The sequence below is a fragment of the Carcharhinus amblyrhynchos genome, chromosome 8 (genome assembly GCF_965287045.1).
Source record: "Carcharhinus amblyrhynchos chromosome 8, sCarAmb.v2.hapA, whole genome shotgun sequence".
NCBI lineage: Eukaryota > Metazoa > Chordata > Chondrichthyes > Carcharhiniformes > Carcharhinidae > Carcharhinus > Carcharhinus amblyrhynchos.
The window spans coordinates 7,993,588-8,014,404 of NC_137331.1; the positions used below are offsets into that span (position 1 = coordinate 7,993,588).

The 20,817-nt window shown below is 44.5% G+C and overlaps 1 protein-coding gene across 7 annotated transcripts in view; it reads right to left on the minus strand.

Annotated features, from left to right (window-relative positions):
- amph (amphiphysin) overlaps positions 1 to 20,817 on the minus strand; it is a 204,037-nt gene that overhangs the window by 113,091 nt on the left and 70,129 nt on the right. For all 7 annotated transcript variants that reach the window (XM_080193606.1, XM_080193610.1, XM_080193609.1 and 4 more), the window contains exon 2: positions 2,749 to 2,829. In XM_080193606.1, coding sequence (XP_080049732.1) covers positions 2,749 to 2,829 — 81 coding nt within the window. The remainder of the gene's footprint in view (positions 1 to 2,748; positions 2,830 to 20,817) is intronic.

Below are 20,817 nucleotides of genomic sequence, written 5' to 3' on the forward strand. Positions count from 1 at the left end.
GCAGATCTGACAGCATCTGTGCAGAGAGAAACGGTGTTAGCATTTCGAGTCAAACGTGACTCCATCTGTTCCGTTTGTCTCTTCATGGATGCTGCCACACCTGCTGAGTATTTCCAGCACTTTGTTTTATTTCCAGATTTTCAGTGTTCGCAGTATCTTGCATTTATTGTAGTGGTGAATGGTTATTTTTCAACACTGAGGAAGATATATTGTAGTGTTTCTCAAGGGTCGGTACAGAGTTCATTGCTTTCTTGATATACGTTAATGGCCTAGACTTAGGTACAGGGCACAACTCCAATTTTTTTCAAATAACACCAAGCTTGCAAACTGTGAAGAATATGTAGTCAGGCTGGTGGAAAGGACAGACACATGACAGATGAAATTTAGTGTAGAAAAGTGTGAACTGACACATTTTGGTCAGAGGAATGGAGAGAGGCCAGAGAAACTAAAGGGTGCAATTCTAAAGTGGGTGTAGGAATAGAGCGACCTTGGGGTGCACAAAAAGTTGAAGGTGCTTGGGCTGGTTGAGCAGGTGATTAAAGAGGTGTGCCATCCCGTTGACTCTATAAATAGAGGCAGAGGCTGGGATTTTTCCGCCTCACCACAGCACAGTTTCATCTGGTGGATGTGGCAAGCCATTCAAATGTACATTGACTTTGGCAGGACCGGAAGACCCCCCATGGCAGGAGGAGCCGTAAATCTCTGACCATGGAGTGCAAAAGCGAGGAAATCATGATTACTGTGTGCAATTTTGGTCCCTTTATTTGCAAAAGGATATATTTGCCTTGGAAGGAGTACAGAGAAGGTTCACCAGGCTGATACCGGAGATGAGGGGGTTAACTTATGAGGAGAGATTGAGTAGATGGGGCCTGTACTCATTGGAGTTTAGAAGGCTGAGGGGGGATCTTATGGAGACATGTAAGATAATGAAGGGGCTAAATAGGGTAGAGGTAGAGAGATTCTTTCCACTTGGAAAGGAAACCAGAATTAGAGGGCACAGCCTCAGAATAATGAGGGGGGGGTGTCCAGTTTAGAACAGAGTTGAGGAGGAACTTCTTCTCTCAGAAGGTGGTGAATCTCTGGAATTCTCTGCCCATTGAAGTGGTGGAGGCTACCTCGTTGGATATGTTTAAGTCACGGGTAGATAGATTTCTGATCGATTAGGGAATTGAGGGTTATGGGGAGCAGGCGGGTAAGTGGAACTGATCCACTTCAGATCAGCCATGATCTTATTGAATGGCGGTGCAGGCTCAAAGGGCTAGATGACTTACTCCTGCTCCTATTTCTTATGTTCTTACGATGAACTTTTATAAAACACTGGTTTAGTTTCAACTTGACTATTGTGGGCAACAGCCACTAATATATATCAAGAAAACAGTGAACTCGTTACCGACCCTTGAGAAACACTACCATATATCTTCCTCAGTTCTGAAAAATAACCATTCATCACTACAATAAAAGCAAGATACTGCGAACACTGAAAATCTGAAATTAAAATAAAATGCTGGAATTACTCAGCAGGTCTGCAGTATCCATGAAGAGACAAACAGAATTGATGGAGTTATGTTTGACTTGGAAGGACATGAAAGCTAATTAGAGAATGTGCAGAAAAGATTTACAAAAATGGTTCTAAGGATGAGGGACTTCAACAGCATGGATAGGTTGGAGGCACAGGGGTTGTTCTCCCTTGGAGAAGGTTGATGGGAGATTTGATAGAGTTATTCAAAATCATGAGATGTCTAGACAGAGCAGATCCAGAGAAAATGTTCCAGATGGCCAAAACCCAGGAAACACAGATTCAGCTGAAAAGGCCATAAGTTCAGAAATTCTCTCCGTAAGACTCTTCCCCCACACCTCTCTGTCCTCTTAGATACATGACCAAGCTTTTCCGTTTACACTAATGTGTCTTATAATGTTCCTGCCACATGCACTGGAACATTTTACAATGTCAGAATGTGCTCTATAAATGCAAGTGTCATTGCTGCTTTTCATATTAACCAGGTATTGGTGTGGAGTGAGAAAACTCACTCAATTATAAAGGAGAGGAGGCGAGAACATCAGACAGTTTCTTAATGAAATTGGTAAAAATTGGTAAAATGAATGATCCATGAATTAATTATGGCTGTTTCTGTAAGCTTGTTAATATTCAACAACAGTGAGCATGACTTGATTATATTAGTAACTGGAAAGCATGATTTCATTCTTGACCACAGACTCACATCTTTTCTGGAAAACGAAGCAACAGTGTCTAGTTCTTGGCCTGAATGCCCTGTACCAGTGTTCCTCCCTCGAGCAAAGAAAAGAAACAAATCGGATTAACTTCCCAATCATTTCATTTTAGGGACTTTGTGTTCTAAAAGATTTGCTACATTAGCCTCAGTTTCGGTGAGGAGATGCTGGCATGGTGGTGATGTCACTAGCAATCCAGAGCCCCAGGCTATTGCTCAAGAACAAATCTCACCACAGTAGCTGGTGGAATTTAAATTCAATTCATAAGTAAATCCAGAATGATGAATTAGACCCTTACAATGTGGTTGATTCATAACTGCCCTCTTAAATGGCCTTGTAAGCCACTCAGCATAAGGGCAATTAGGGATGGGCAACAACTGCTGGCCTGACTCCCACATTCCACTAACAAATAAAAAACAACAGTGACCACACCCCAAAAATAATTCATTGGTTCAGATATACTTTGTGGAATCCTGGGGATATGAGAATGTCCTATATAAATGCAAAGTCCTTACTTACCTCTTGCTTTTTGAAGTTCTGTACAAATCCTTCAAACTGTTCATCTCTTGTTTCATCTGCTTTCCCAAGTTTCTGAAGCACCTGCGAATTGAGAATAAAAAAAATGTTACTTAACATTGGATAATTCACAAAAGATGCAGTAGTTAAAAAGATTTTCAGAGAGATGCTTGACTATTACTTCACTCGAGAGGCATTATTAGTCATAGAATTATAGAACATCTATTATACAGTATTGGCCCCTTAATTTGTTGCAAACATGACACAGCGAGTCCTATTTTGCCACTCATTCCCTGTAACCCTGCAAACTGTTTAACTTCAGATAATAGTTCAGCTCTCTTTTAAAAGTCCCAGTGGTTAGGAACTACAGAGTGCTGCCTCCAATCACACTCTCAGACAGCACTCTCTAGATCCTAACCACTCCTCATGTCACCTTTAGCTGTCTTGTTAATCACCTTGAATCTGTACATGACCATTCCACCAGTGGGAACAATTTATCTCGATTTATGTTGTCTAGGCTGTTCATCATCTTGAACACTTCTTTCAAATCTCCTCTCAAACTTCTCTTCTCAAAGGAAAACAACCCCAGCTTCTCCAGCTTATCCATTTAACTGAAGTCCCTCATTCATAAAACAATTTTTGTAAATCTTTTCTGCATCCTCTCCAATTCTTTTGAAACTGTGGTACCCAAAAAAAGGACACAATACTTCAGTTGAGGCCAAACCAATTTTTTAATAAAGGTTCACTCTAACTTCTTTCCTTTTGTAACTCAATAGGGACAGTTTTCTGGCCCCTAGCAGTCATGCACAGATCAGCTGGGGTCGTACAAGTTCGAAGAACCATGGGGAAGGGGACTTAGTGCATTTAGCACTGTTGAGAACCTCCGACATAATCTGGTTCCTATCCGGCAATTTAATAGATATTTAAATAGGCTTAGTCAGTTTCACACCAGATTCTCCCTATTCCTGAGATTCTCCCATCCTCGGGTGCAGTGGGAGCCCAGAGTAAATCACCACTGGTCTTCACAAACGGAGACCAGTTGTGCTGGCCATGCTGGGGAGCTCGGAGGCTCTTGAAGCTGTCAGGTGGTTGGGAATATAGCTGGGCAATGCCCTGGAACTTCCCCAGTAGTGCCAGATGATTCACTGCCAGGTTGGCAGTGCCAACAAGGTGGGGCACGAAGTGAGACCAATTGGGAGGGCCCCATTGCCGGCACTCACTGTTCAGAGGGGGGAGGGAGATTGGGCTGGCTATGTGTTGGTGGAAAGATGGGACATGCCATCAATTGTTGGGAGGGGAATGCGCTGGGAGGGCGGGGGGGGGGGGGGGGGGTGGGGGGGGGGTCTTCATAAGAACATAAGAACATAAGAAATAGGAGCAGGAGTAGGCCATCTAGCCCTTCGAGCCTGCCCCGCCATTCAATAAGATCATGGCTGATCTGTTGTGGCTCAGTTCCACTTTCCCGCCCTCTCCCCATAACCCTTAATCCCCTCTCTTATCAAAAACCCATCAACCCGCTTCTTAAAAATATTTAGCGAGGCAGCCTCCACCACTTCAACGGGCAGAGAATTCCAGAGATTCACCACCCTTTGAGTGAAGAAGTTCCTCCTCAACTCCATTCTAAACCGCCTCCCCTTTATCTTGAGGCTGTGCCCCCTAGTCCTACTGTCTTTTTTGAGCGGGAAGAGTCTCTCCACCTCTATCCTATCCATCCCATTCATCATCTTATACGTCTCAATGAGATCTCCCCTCATTCTTCTAAACTCTAGCGAGTACAAGCCTAGTTTATTCAGCCTCTCCTCATAGCTCAACCCCCTCAACTCCGGTATCAGCCTAGTAAACCTCCTCTGCACTCCCTCCAGGGCCAAAATATCCTTGCACAGGTGCGGCGCCCAAAACTGCACACAGTACTCCAGCTGCGGCCTCACCAATGCCCTATACAGCTGCAGCAAGACCTCCCTACTTTTATATTCAATCCCCCTCGCTATGAAGGCCAGCATCCCATTCACCTTCCTGACCACCTGCTGCACCTGCAAGCTGGGTTTTTGCGACTCATGCACAAGGACCCCGAGGTCCCTCTGCACCGTCGCCTGCTGCAGTTTTTCGCCACGTAAGTAATAGTCCTTCCTACCATTCTTCCTACCAAAGTGGACCACCTCACACTTGCCAACATTAAATTCCATTTGCCATTTCCTGGCCCATTCGCCCAGCCTATCTAGATCCTTCTGCAGACTCTCCACACCCTCCGCACAATTTGCCTTTCCCCCAATCTTGGTGTCATCAGCAAATTTCGACACCCTGCACTCGGTTCCCTCCTCCAGATCATCTATATAAATGGTAAATAGCTGAGGCCCCAGCACCGACCCCTGGGGCACCCCACTAGTCACCAACCGCCAATCCGAATAGCACCCATTGACCCCCACTCTCTGCCTCCTATTTGACAACCAATCCTCTATCCACGCTAACACCCTACCCCCAACTCCATGTCCCCTGACCTTCTGCAATAACCTCTTGTGAGGTACCTTGTCAAACGCCTTCTGAAAATCCAGAAAGACCACATCCACCGGCTCTCCTCTATCCACTGCCCTAGACACATCCTCATAGAACTCCAGTAAATTTGTCAGACACGACTTCCCTTTAATGAAACCGTGTTGCGTCCGCCCTATCAAGCAATTCCCTTCAAGATGCCTCGCAATTTCCTGCTTAATGACGGATTCTAACATTTTACCTACCACAGACGTTAAACTAACCGGCCTATAATTCCCTGCCTTTTGCCTGGCACCCTTCTTAAACAATGGCGTAACATTAGCCGTTTTCCAATCTTCCGGCACTTCCCCGGAATCCAGCGATGTCTGGAAAATAACCACCAAGGCATCCACTATAACCTCCGCCATTTCTTTCAGAACCCTCGGATGCATTCCATCCGGTCCTGGGGACTTGTCCACAATCAGCCCCTCCAGTCTGTCGAGCACCACCTCTCTAGTAACAGTAATGTCATTAAGACCCTCCAGTCCTACCACCTTTCCATTGCTAACACCCAGCAAATTATTCACGTCCTCTTCCGTGAAGACAGAAACAAAAAAGTTATTCAAGACCTTAGCCATATCCCCATCCCCTACCACTAGCTCCCCTTTCTCATTCTCTAAAGGACCAACGTTCACCCTAGCCAGCCTCTTCCTTTTTATATATTTATAAAAACTCTTGCTATCCTTTTTTATATTAAGTGCTAGCCCAGCCTCATAGCTTCTCCTACCCTCCTTTATCAACTTCTTTGTCAATCTTTGTTGACATTTAAACCTTTCCCAATCCTCTTCTCGCCCACTGCTCTTAGCTACTCTAAATTCCTCCGCTTTTAATTTAACACTTTCCTTCACCTCCTTCGTTATCCACGGCTTATTACCTCTCTTCCTACTGTCCTTTTTAACCATCGGAATAAATTTCTGCTGAGCACCAAGAAAGATCTCCTTAAAGATCCTCCACTGCTCCTCAGCAGACCTACCTTCCAACGCACTCCCCCAGTCCACATTCGCCAATTCTTCTCTCATCCTACCATACTCCCCTCTATTCAAACAAAGGACGCGTGTCCGGGAACCCACTTTCTCCTCCTCCATCTGCACCAGAAACTCCACCATACAATGATCACTCTCTCCAAGAGGATCCTTCACCGCAAGGTCCCTAATTCTACCCGCCTCATTACATAGCACCAGATCCAAGATAGCTCGCTCCCTCGTCGGCTCCAACACACACTGTTCAAGGAAATTATCCCGGCAGCATTCCAAGAACTCCTCCTCGAGCCCACCTCGTCCAACATGGGTCGACCAATCAATATGCAGATTGAAATCTCCCATAACTACTGCCGATATCATCCCTTGCTACCACCTTGATACTATCCTTAATCAGCAGAGCTACGCCACCCCCTCTTTCCTCCTGCCTATCCTTCCTAAACACTTGATAGCCCTGTACATTCATCTCCCAGTCCCTGTCACCTTGCAGCCACGTCTCTGTAATGACCACCAGATCGTATCCATTTGTGTCGATCTGCGCCACCAGCTCATCCACTTTATTCCGAATGCTTCGTGCATTCAGATAAAGCGCTTTCATCCCAGCCTTCACCTGGACCCTATTTGCCGTAACGCCACCAACTGGGACATCCTTGGCCTCTTCCCTTACCTGTACCCTATCCTTAACTTTAGACCTCGTAGCGTCACCTACCCTCGCACCCTCCCCCCCCCTAATTAGTTTAAAGCCCTGTCTACAGTCCTCTTTACTCGATTCGCCAACACTCTGGTCCCAGCACGATTCAGACCAACCCCATCCCGCCCGAACAGGTCCCACCTACCCCAATACTGGTGCCAATGCCCCATAAATTCGAACCCATTCCTCCCACACCAATCCCTGAGCCACCCATTCACTTCCTTTATCCTGTCAACCCTACGCCCGTCTGCACTCGGTTCAGGCAGTAGCCCAGAGACGACCACCTTGTCGGTTCTACTTTTTAATTCCATTCCCAGCTTCTCATACTCCCTCCCCAGATCCTCAGTCCGCACTTTGCCTACGTCGCCGGCACCCACATGTACTACAACGACCGGGTTCTCACCCTCCCACTCCAGGTTCCTCTGCAGCCCAGCTGTGACATCCTGTACCCGAGCACCAGGCAGACAACACACCCTTCTGTGCACTTTGTCATTGTGACAAAGGACAGTGTCAATACCCTTCACCCCACTATCTCCAATCACTACTACGTTCCTTTTCCCCCTCTCTTTGCCTATGTCCTGCTGCATCACTGTACCGTGTGCAGTTTGCTCACCAACCTCACCTGCCTTGTCCTCTTCCAGACTGGAAGCAAGAACCTCAAACCTGTTATGCAGATTAAGAGGCTGAGGCCTCTGCTCCTCACCCCCCTTCCTCCTCCCAGCAGCCCCCTTTTGTCCCTGACCCTTAGATTTAGCCAGTCTAGGGGCACCCTCTCTCCCCCTGATGAGCCTCAGTGTCTGTAGCTCAGAGGCCAGCTTATCCACCTTGAGCTGGAGCTCCTCCAGCAACCTGCACTTACTGCAGACATGGTCACTGGGAAGGACCCTGGGGTCCGCCAGCTCCCACATCATACAGAAACCACACATCACATGCCCCTCCATTATTCACTGTAATTTTTTATGGGGAAAAAATTTTTTTCCTTGTTTCTTGCTGTAGTAGTTTTGAAAAAATTTTTTGTCCTTGTTTTTTTTCAAACAAACTCACCTGGCCTTTTTTCCTCCAAGCCCTTTTTGATATTAAGCCCTATTAACTCACTCTGCTGCCCACTCACTCCGCTGCCCGCTCAGACGCTGCCCGCTGTCTACACCAGGCCTCCTTTTAAATCTGGCGCTGATTTAAAGCAGGCTGGTCCACAACTGCCTTTTCACCACACCCTCAGATTGAGAAGCCCTTGCTCTGTGTGAAATTGGGCTAGCTGACATGTTTCGGCCCTGCCCCTTTTATACTGTCAGATTCATGCTGCATTTCCCACCCAAAGTGACACTTGTTTTTTGGGAAAATTCCACCCTATGTCTCTATTTATAAAGCCCAGGGTCTTACATGCTTTATAATTTCTCAACCTGCCCTGTTGCCTTCAATGATTATATGCATGTACAACTCAAGATCCCTCTGTTTCATCACCACTTTTTGAATTGTATTCTTTATTGTATATCGACTCTCCTCATTCGACCAAGCATGCTGAGCATATTCCATCCCATCACTCCTCATACCCAGTTACATTGCAAAAGTAACCATGGTTCACTTTCTACATATTTTCTTATCTCCCCGTTTAATCATCCCAACTGCCACTCAGCTCAATCCTTTCGCAGTGGGATGTATCTGTTGATACTCTCACTAACTACACCAAATCCACCGGGGTACATATCTCACCTTCACCCTCTCACATATCCCTTGCCTTCTTGCTGTTTGTATGACAAGTCACAAGGGAAAGCACAGGAGGTGAGCATCCACTTATAGTCCAAATACAGTGGAGGAGGCCATGGATATAAGTTCCACTGCATCCGTGATAGAGATTGAGAGATCAAAGCTCACACATGGCAGTTGACAGAATTTTATTCTCATTTAGTTTTATGTCATTAAGCATTGAACTATGAGAAATCTAAAAGTGCTGATTGACGAGGTGATGACTTTGCTAGGACTAATTCATATATTTTCTTCTGCCTTCCAGAGCTTTGACCTATACAACAAGTCTGTCAGGTCTGACAACAATTCCTCAGAGGAGTTCATTTTTCATTGCACTGTCACAGGATCTACAGCAGTGCAACAATGCACATCTCCCCATTTCAATTTGACAGCTGAGTTGTCACCCAATGATTCATACCTCACAAGTGACCTTGAGCAGACTTTGGTAACAGGGACAGGTTTTCTCTTTAACCTTTTTGGGCTGTGGGCATTGTTGACAAGGCCAAAATTTGTTGCTCATCCCTAGTTGCCCTTGAGAAGTTGGTGGTGAACCACATTCTTGAACCACTCCAGCCTATGTGGTGTGGGTACACCAACAGTGCTGTTAGGAGGGTTCTTCCAAGATTTTGATCCAGAGGCAGTGAAGGAACAGCGATATATTACAGGATTGTGTGCGATGTGGAGGGAAACTTCGAGATGGTGATATTCCCATGTATCCGCTGCCCTTGGTCTTCTAGGTGGTAGAAGTAGTGGAGTTGTAAGGTGCTTTAGAAAGAGGCTTGGTGAGTTGCTCCAGTGTATCTTGTAACCGGTGCACACTGCTGCTTGTGTGTGTCAGTAGTAGAGAGAGTGAATATCTAAGGTGGTGGATGGGGAGCCCAACAAGAGAGCTGTTTTGTCCTGTATTGCATTAGGTTTCTTCAGTATTGTTGAAGCTGCATTCATCCAAGCAATAGAGAATGTTCCATCACATTCCTGACTCGTACTTGTGGATGTTGGACTGGCTTTGGGGGGAGTCAATAGGTGAGTTACTCACCTCAGATTACCCATCCACTGAGCTGCTCTTGTAGTCACAGTATTTATATGGCAGGTTCAGTTTGGCTTCTGGTCAATAGTGACCCAGAGGATGTTGATCGTGGGAAATTCAGCAGTGGTAATGTCATTGGATATCAAGAGGAGATGATGAGATTCTCTCTGGTCGGAGATGATCTTTGCCTGGCACTTGTGCAGCATGAATGCCACTTGTCACATATCAGCTCCAACACGCACCTTGTCCAGGTTTTGCTGCATTTAGGCACAGACTGATTCAGTATCAGAGGTGTCACGAATTGTGCTGAACATTGTGCAATCACCTGCAAATATCCCCACCTTATAATTGAGGAAAGGTCATTGATGAAGAAGTTGAAGATGGTTGGGCCTAGGATGTGGCATTTTTGTTACCTAAAATTAAAAGTCCAGGATCTTGTCGGATCTTCTAATTAAAAAATTCTCCTCGACGCACTTTGAGAATTCCGCTCCCTCTAAACCTTTCAGACTGTGACTACCCCAGGTAAAGTTGAAATCCCCCCCCCAACCTTTTCTCTTCTTTGAAATTTGCCTACATATCTGCTCTTCTATTTCTTTCAGACTGTTTGGGGGCCTATAGAACAATACAGATAACGTGATTGCTCCCTTTTGGTTTTTAGGTTTCACCCATATGGCTTCAGCAATCATAGCAGCCAGTGAGTTTTGACAAGTTGAAAAGCACTGAAGCTGTGATTCAGGTACTTTGCTGTATTTTTATGGCTTGCATTGTGTGAGCTGAGGATCAGCGTGGTGAGGAGGGTACTGATGTCACTGGGTGGGGCTGGAGCTCCATGTTACCAGGGGGTTGGGGAGAATATCAGGGCAGACAAAGCAGGGACCTGCCAGTTTGGCAATGCCCTGTTGAAAACACAGAGGATGCTCCACACAGAAGCAGGAGGAAGTAATTACAATTCACGAAAGGTACGTACTGGGTGTTTGACAAAAATGCTATGTTGCGAAGGTTGCTTTCTTGTTTGACATCACGTAAAATTTCAACTATGTCTCCTGCCAATGCAGGATGGTTGCCCAAGATGGTAACCAAGACCTGTTTGTGCACTTGCAGAAAACCAGTGACATTATTGGCTGGAGACAGTGCCAACAAAACCCATCTCTAAAAAAAAAACAGCAGTGGGGGTGGCGAGGACAGGAATTCTCCTTCAACTTAACAGTCTTGACGAAACGTCATTCAGGATCATTTATTTTCTATTTTGAAAACTAAACAATTTGAGTCCAAAAACTACAATTATCTCTAAATACCTGAATTTATAGATTGTGTTTTTTTTAATTCATTACAGATAAAAATCTTAGGCTCACGAGTACCTAAGAAACTGGAAAGTATAATTGATATGAATTCTTATCTTCCAGACACCGAGATCACAGATTTCACAGCATGGAAACAGGCCCTTCGGCCCAACTTGTCCATGTCGCCCGGTGAATATTTAGTTATATCATTTTGACTGGCATTGACCAAGAATGTTTTAAAAACACCATAGAAGAAGAAATTTGACTTTCAACAATAATATGAAGGCAACATTTTGATCAACAGCAGTCATGATTAGAACAGTAGCTGCCTCTACAGCAAGGAGTGCTAAACATTTTCAAATTTGTGCAACTGGGCACATTGATCCAGTTAACAGATCAGTTTAAATGCCAGAGTGACAGTGTTTGGGGTTTGGGGTGAAGGCTGTTGGGTGCTACATGAGTTTCTTATACTAGTTTTGGGATGGGGCCTTTCCTGATGTTTCTGCATTTGCTTAAAATACCTTTCACAGTTCTTGTCAAAACAGCTTCTAAGAGCTGTTTGATTAGCATCACTGCACATGGTCACTGTCTGCCTTGCCACATGGAATAAAACAGTACAACTGCACATGCACCATTTTGGCAGCAAACACAGCCTCAAAAATATTGGGTGGCGTTGCTTCCATGTCTTTCCTGCAATTGTATCCTTTTACTTGTTTTATCTTGCATGTCAATATATAATGAAACCCAGTGAGAAAATACAGTGGATGGATGAGTGATTGAACGACTGTTTAGTGCAAAGTGCAGAGGTGGCAGCGGTGCGTGTGGTGAGTGTTAGAGAATTTCATTTCGTTCCCAATCTGAGCCTTTCAATTAGGATTTTGCTGCACTTGGCTACTTTTGCTCAGCTGGATGACTCCTTCAAGATTGCATTGCAGATACATGCGCATCTTAAAGGAGACGGTTGTATTCAGCCTGTCAGTCCCCTGTGCACAAAGTCCCCAATTTCCACTTGTCTATCTACCCACTTAAAAGAAACGTTTCCCTGTACCTGTGGGGAATCAGTCAGGGATGCAAATCTGACTGTCTCCTCATTTTGCTTATTGCCTTTGTAGGGGAATTGACATCATTTGATGCACTGGAAGACAATTCCATGACCTGTTGCATATGGTACCAACTGTGAGGCCTTCCAGAGTGCCACTCAACAGTGATGACTTTGACAATAACTGGCAAAGTCGTCCATATTCTCTGATTATTATGGAAGGGGAGACAGTATGAGAGAGGAGAGACAGAGAGAAAGAGTATGGGAGGGGGTGAGTAATATGATCAAATAGATTGGTTGTTTAAAGGAAGTTTTTTGATTTAGTTGTTTTGCCAAAACAAATAGCTTCATCTACCATTTCTCCACTATTGTTAATCAATTTTATGCCAATGGCCTGGCTTAGCCATTGCTTCTTGCCTCTACGAAGATTATGGGTTCAAGCACCACCACAATCCTTGAGTATGTAGACTTGAAGTGCTCCTTACCCTCTGAAAATTTAAGGGGAGAGTAATAAATATTTGAAACAGTGGAAGAAATGGGCCTCTGGGGAGAAAGCAGAAATGGGATTTTTTTATTATTATTATGTAGCAAAGAGCTGACACAGACACAAATAGCTTCCTATGAACCTGCAAAAACTACTGCTGATTCAGTTGTGTCAGCATCACAGACTAATATCCAAACCACACCAACATTTATATGACTAGTACAAGCTAAACCAGGCATGTAATTGTGTGGACTGTCAGATTAACCTTGGTATCCAAGCATCCCTATTGCCCAAAGCTTTGAAATGGGAGAATGTAAAATTTATCCAAATTTTATTAACACACCATTGTTCAGAGAACTATTTAACAGAAATAAGTACAAGGTAAGCAATATATCCTATAGTTAATAACTCATTATCTGGGATGCGAGAAGATTTGTTTAACTTGTATCCTATATTTTTGAAAAGTGCGGAACTTTTTTATGACCGTACATTCAGCATGTGTTATATTGTTACAGTATTCCAAAATGATTTAGGAACTACATTGTAATGTGTCAGTACATGTGTATTTTCAGAGTGCCACAACAGTCATACTGCATAATATACCAAAGCAACAATGTATAATTCCACAGCACATGGTGAGATCTGGAAAAATACATCTGATGAAAGCTCCAATACTTATGTTGAAAATAGTAATCAATTTGAACTTCTGGAAATCACTAAACTGGTGGCAGCATTCTGGGGATTACCATTAACCAGAAACCTAATTGTACTAGCCACGTAAATATTGTGGCTTTAAGAGTAGGTCAGAGGCTAGGAATCCTGCAGTGAGTAACTCACCTGACTCCCAAAGTCTATCCACAGTCTACAAGGCACAAGTCAGGAGCTTAATGGAATGTTCTCCTATTGCTTGGATGAGTGCAGCTCCAACAACACTCAAGGAGCTTGACATCATCCAGGACAAAGCAGCCCACTTGATTGGCATCACATCTACAAACATTCACTCCCTCCACAACAGATGCACAGTAGCAGCAGTGTGTACCATCTACAAGATGCACTGCAGGAGTGCACCAAGGCTCCTTAGACAGTACCTTCCAAATCCATGACCACTACTATTTAGAAGGACAAGGGCAAAAAATACATGGGAACACCATCACCTAGAGGTTCCTCTCCAAGTCACTCACCATCCTGACTTTGAAATATATCAGTGTTCCTTCACTGTTGCGGGGTCAAAAGTTCCTCCCTAACATCACTGAGGGTGTACCTCACCAGATGGACTGCAGTGGTTCATGACGGCAGCTCACCAACACCTTGTGAAGGGCAATTAGAGATGGGCAGTAAATGCTGGCGATGCCAGTGATGCCTGTATCCCAAGGGTGATTTTTTTTAAAGAGCAGAGAATATTGAAAACTAGGAAGTCACTTTAGATCGGACAATCACAGTAGAAAATATGGGTTTAAACTATTTATGACTGATAGTAGAGAAGTCTTTGCACAGAGTGATAAAGTGGATTTCTAGTCAGGGTAGTGGCAATGGAAAGCCTGAAATCATTTACACATATGAAAATTGTGATGGGCAAGAATTATAGAGTCTTCCAGAAAGGATGAGCTATTGCTATTCATATTGATTTGGTGATCTGATCTGTGTGGTGAGTGGGAGGATGAGTAAGCAGAGTTCAGTGGTGATTAGGATTGGCAGTGAACAAGTGACAAGTAGAACGTTAACCTACTTCTTTATTAACTTTGAATTAATTTTATGTTAAAAGTTACATTATTTATCAATACAGGAATTTAGCAATGTAAAGTATTTCAACTTACAAAGGTATAATGTTTTATTTTTTCTGATGAGAAAGATCCTACAGAATCTAACTGCAGCTTTAACATTTAATGGGAAAATCTAATTTGCTTAAGTTGCACTTTTCAGAATCACAACTACAACTTTAAACTACTTTTACCATTTTTAGTTTTAATACTATACAACGGTGATACCAAATACATGTAATGTCATGAACTCTTAACATTGTGCAACTTTAGCGATGTGTACCTTTAATGTATTAATATGTGCACCTTTTAACACCATGCTCCTTCAGCACTGCACACCTTCAGCTTTATGTAACTTTAAAACCCTACACCTTCAGTGCATGTCTCTTTAATGCTTTGCAGCTACAGCAGGACTCTTTATAATTAATAACAACTGAAATTGCTGGAAATACTCAGCAGGTCAGGTAGCATCTGTAAATGAGAAACAGAGTTAACGAGCCCGATTCTCCCATTGTGACCCGTAATTTTTCTGGTGGGTCTGGATGGGAGAATCGCGTGTTGGCCATTTCGCGGGAGTCGTGCATGTACCGGGAATGCATGTGTGTCACCCAGAGCCGGTGACAGTCGCAATCGAGACTGTGCTGCAAACCGGCAGGAAGAGAATTAAGTCATTTAAATCTTATTTTAATGTAGTTTATTGGGCCCAGCATGGAACTTGCCAGGCCTTGTAGCTTCTCCCACCCAGCCAAGACGACTTCATTCTGGTGGGGTTTAGAATCGGTCCCCACATTTGGGGAACTAGTGGGAGACCCCGCTGGATTGAAGGGGGCAATCGGGGCCCCCCAGGGAGTCGGGCGGCAGGGGGTGGTGGTGCGTGCCCTTGGGCATGGGCACCTTGGCAGTGCCAGCCTGTGCCCCTGGCACCATCCAAGGGGAAAAGTCCCCATGCCCAATGGCATCTTGGCACTGCCCACTGGGCATTGAGCAGCGTCAAGGGGGCAGGGCCTATTGTGGGCAGGGCCTAGGGGCAATCAGTGGGGGTAGGGATCCCACTGCCACTCTGCATGGGCTGGAGGGAGAGCAGCGATTGGGGAGGGTGATCTGCTGGGGGGGCCTGCCGCTCTGTGGGGAGTCTGACCCCAAGGAGAGGGGTGATGTGGTCAGCATGGAAGGGGGCGTCTGCTGGAGTGAGGGGGTTGCAGGATGGGGCAATTGCCACTGCTGGGGGAGGGGGTTGGGCTGGACATCAGGAGGCTCTGGAGTGGGAGGGGGGGCATCAGGGCTGGCCCGGGCATTGTTGTGGGGGCCGTGATCGAGCCATGGGAGGTGTGGGGGCTGGAGGAGCAGCAATCGAGCAGAGTTCCAGAGCTGTCCACCTCTGGCGCGAAATGGCCCCGTTCCCCTTGGGTTTTTAATGAGGTTCATGATTGTGACCTCTGCAGCGCACAGAGTGTGGAGATTCAGGTCTACAGATACACTGAAAAAAAAAAGTTGTGATCTCGAACAATTTTCACACTAATTCATTACTTTCGGGAAAATCGCCCCCAACGTTTCAGGTCACAGTTGAAGGAAGATCAAAATGTAATAAGTGAAAGGGGAGGGAAGAGACATTAAAAATGCAAAAGTACTGGATATTAAAACAATGGCTGCTATAGCCAGATCTACTCAAAACCTCTTGAAATACACAATGGGTGAAGTATTTTAAGACAAGGTTACACAGCCACTTGGGAGAGGTTGCCAGGGACACAGGCATGGTCAAGAGAGTCTTTAACAGAGAAAACAGGCTGAGGACTGCTCTTTCTCCCTATTTTGGAATATGAGTATCGCCGGTTCAAAAAAACCAATGCTACAAGAAATCTACCAGCAAACCGAGATCTCAAAATAATTACAACATGTTCTGTATTTGAATATGTTCAATAAATCAATGAACCTAAAGTGGCCACAGTGTTTATATGTAACAGACAATCAAAGGACATTTAGCTGTCTATTATTTTGCCTTCTTTATTGGACTCTTTATTGTGTGTGTGTGTGTGTGTGTGTGTGTGTGTGTGTGTTTGTGTGTGTGTGTGTGCGCGCGCGCGCGCTGAATGCTTGAAGTTATGTTTTTATTATTTTTCTTAGGTCTAGTGGTTAGTAAATTTGGTCTTTCTTTGGCTGGAAAGAACCTTACTCAATTGGCTCCTATTACGCAGCTTAAATAGTTAAATACATCCTGATTTTGGAAAATACATGTTCTTGTCAAACGGGGCAGGCTCGAAGGGCTAGATGGCCTACTCCTGCTCCTATTTCTTATTTCTTATGTTCTTTCTTATAAATCTTAAACCTTTGCTGTCACCACCAAAGTAGGTTGAATAAAGGGGAGCCAGTTCATCCCCTCTCACCCAGTCATAGCTATTATATCTAATACATATATATTGTATGTATTACATATATATTACATGTATTATGTAATATATTATACATTACATATTATATATATATATGATATATTACATGTACATACATATTATATGTATTATATATATATACACAGACCGTGGCAGTTAAAACAGATGACAGTCAAAGGAGCCACATCCGTTGCTCCAAGTTTGTACAGAGGGAATTGCAAACCACTGTCAAAGGGTGAATATAGCCTTTTGGAAGTTTATTTTAAAATTCTCTCCTTAAAAAGCCATAAAACTAGTCTGGATCAATTGAAATATAAAATATTCCTGTTAGGTAAGGATATTAGGAGATGTGGAGGCAAGGCAGTGAAACAGTGTGAAAGTACCGATCAGCCATAATCTAATAGAATGATAGAACAGCCTCAGGGGGCTGAATGACCTACTCTGATTTATATAAATGACGAAATAGCAGAATATCTAGGGAAATTTCTCGAGTTTGCTATCACTGTGATATGCATCAGGGAAAAATGTAGTTTTGCCATCAAGCGTTTGGAGCAGAATTATAGCCGCACTGCTCTCAACAGAATGGCAAATATTATGTAAGCTTAAACCTGCTTGTCCTACAAATAACAACTTGTGCTTGGATTTATTGCAATTTGCTCTGGTAGCATTAATGCAAGCATCATTTATAGCTGCTATGGTCCCATCCAACACAATATAGGAGTAACATTGCAGATAGTGGTTCTTTCATTTCATTAAGCAGACACTGCTCAGAAATATGTATATATATTGGATATTTATCACCTGCCTCAGGCCTTGCAAGGATACTGGGATTAACAACTGTAGTGTGTTCCTTTATGACAAGTATCTACAACAGGGAAACCTAGTCTTTGGCAGCGCGAGACTGCACGCACTGACAATAACTAGGGAGAGTTGCCGCTGATTATACAGATATGCAAGGCTTCTTATACTGAAAAACCAAGCCCCAAACATAAAGCTGTTCATAAACCAGTTTCCACCCTTCTGAAAGATAGCACATCCTTAAGCACCAAAATCTGAGCTTCCATACACAAAAGTGCAAGACCCACACGTACAAGATATTCAACGTGCTCTCGTTGATAATCAGATGTATTTATGTGGCATCATTGCCTTGGTAAAACCTGTCAATGTAATCAGGAGTGTAATCAGACAAAAGTTGACACTGAACCAAAAATCAAACATTAGGATAGATGATTAAACACTTAGCGAAATAGAGAGGACGTGATTTTGACATACCTGAGAAATGTTGGGCTAAATTTTATGGCACCGTTGGGCATGGTCTCTGGAGCGGGAAGGCTGGTAAAATGATGTGTTAAGGCATCAGCTGACATACTCAATGTCCTCCTGCCCACTTCTCCAGTGGCAGGAAACATGGCATCTGGCCTGTCCACCCAGAACCAATAGAGCCACTGAAATAATTAATTGAGGCGGCCTGTGTTCGCATTTTACCAGCATCTCCAGATTCTGTAGCCAAAGTTTGGTCGACCCCCCCCCCCAACAACTCTGCTTCTGACCCCAGAGGCAGGACCTCTGCCATCTCAGAAAAATCCCATTTCCGAGGAAGAATCATACTGATTTCGAAATGTTAACTGTTTGTCTCTCCACAGATGCTGGATGAGTATTTCAAACCATTTTTGTTTTTTATTTCAGATTGCCAACATCAGCAGCACTTTACTCTTGCTTGGTCAAAGAGGCTGAGTTAAGCAGCATCTTAGAAGAAGAAAGAAAAGTGGAGAGGTAAAGGTTTGAGCAGGAATTCAAGCACTTAGGCCTAGACTGCTGAAGACACGGCCACCAATGTTGGACTAGGGTTGGAGGATACACAAGAGGCCAGAGTTGGGAAAACTCAAAGAGTTTTCGATGGATTGTAGCTGGAATAGGTTGCTGAGACAAGTCGGAGCAAGAACACACAAATTGAAGATGAAATTTTTTTTTTAAATTCATTTGTGCGATATGGGTGTTGCTGGCTGGCCAGCATTTATTGCCCATCCCTAGTTGCCCTTGGGAAGGTGGTGGTGAACTGCCTTTTGAATTGCTGCAGTCCATGTTCTATGGGTTGACCCACAATGCTGTTAAGGGAGGGAATTCCAGGATTTTGGCCCAGCGACTGCGAAGGAACAGTGATATATTTCCAAGTCAGGATGGTGTGTGGCTTGGAGGGGAACTTGCAGGTGGTGGTGTTCCCATTTATCTGCTGCCCTTGTCCTTCAAGATGGAAGTGCTTATAGGTTTGGAAGGTGCTGTCTAAGGATCTTTGGTGAATTGCTGTAGTGCATCTTGTAGATGGTACACACTGCTGCTACTGAGCATCAGTGGTGGAGGGAGTGGATGTTGTCAATGTGGTACCAGTCAAGCGGGCTGCTTTGTCCTGAATGCTGTCAAGCTTCTTGAGTGTTGTTGGAGCTGCACCCAACCAGGCAAGTGGGAAGTATTCCATCACACTCCTGACTTGTGCCTTGTAGATGATGGATAGCTCAGGAGAGTCAGGAGGTGAGTTACTCACTGCAGTATTCCGATCCTCTGACCTGTTGTTGTAGCCACTGTGGTTATTTGGTGAGTCTGGTTCAGTTTCTGATCAATGGTAACTCCAAGGATGTTGACAGTGGGGGATTCAGTGATGATTACACATTTGAATGTCGAGGGGCAATGGTTAGAGTGTCTCTTATTGGTGATGGTCATTGCCTGGCATTTGTGTGGTGCGAATGTTACTTGCCGCTTGTCAGCCCAAGCCTGAATGCTGTCCAGATCTTGTTGCATTTGAACATGGGCTGCTTCAGTATCTGAGGAGTTGCGAATGGTGCCGAACATTGTGCAATCATCAGCAAACATCCCCACTTCTGACCTTATGACAGAGAGAAAGTCATTGATGAAACAGCTGAAGACTGTTGGGCTTAGGACACTACTCTGAGGGAGTCCTGTAGAGATGTCCTGGAGCTGAGATGACTGGCCCGCCACAACCACAACCATCTTCCTATGTACCAGGTATGACTCCAAACAGCAGAGAGTTTGCCTCCTGATACCTACTGATTCTGGTTTCAGAGCTCCTTGATGTCACACTCGATTGAATGCAGTCTTGATGTCAAGGCTGTCATTCTCATCTCACCTCTGGAATTCAGCTCTTTTGTCCATGTTTAAGCCAAGGCTGTAATGAGGTCAGGAGCTGAGTGACCCTGGTGAAACCCATGTGCTGCTTGATAACATTGTTGATGACCCCTTCCATCACCTTACTGATGATCAAGAGTAGACTGGGCAGTAATTAGCCAGGTTGGATTATCCTGCTTTTTCTGTACAGGATATACCTGGGCAATTTTCCACATTGTTGGGCTGATGTCAATGTTGCAATTGTAGTGGAAGAGTTCAGCTCGGGGACCAGCAAGTTCTGAAGCACAAGCCAATGTTGCAATTGTAGTGGAAGAGTTCAGCTCGGGGACCAGCAAGTTCTGAAGCACAAGTCAATGTTGCAATTGCCGGAACGTTATCACGGCCCATTGCCTTTGCAGTATCCAATGCCTCCAACTGTTTCTTGATATCATGTGGAGTGAATCGAATTGGCTGGAGGCGGGCATCTGAGATGCTGTGGACCACTGGAGGAGGCTGAGATGGATCATCCACTCGGCACTTCTGGCTGAAGATTGTTGCGAATACTTCAGCCTTATGTTTTGCACTGATGTGTTGGGATCCTCCATCATTAGGATGGGGGTATTTGTAGAGCCTCGTCCTCCAGTGAGTTGTTTAATTGTCCACCACCATTCTCGACTGGATGTGAAAGGGCTAAAAAGCTTAGATCTGATCCGTTGGTGTGACATTGCTTAGCTCTGTCTCTCACTTGCTATTTTTGCCATTTGGCATGCACTTAGTCCTGTTTGGTAGCTTCGCCAGGTTGACACCTCATTTTCAGGTATGCCTGGTGCCGCTCCTGGCATGCCCTCCTGCACTCTCCATTCAACTAAGGTTGATCCCCTGGCTTGGTGTTTGAGAGTGGGATAAGCCAGGCCATGAGATGGCAGATTGTGCTGGAGTACAATTCCACTGCTGTTGATGGCCCACAGCACCTCGTGGATGCCCAGTCTTAAAGTTGTTTCTGTTAGTTAATGATGCAAAGACTATAGGACATAGATTTAAAGT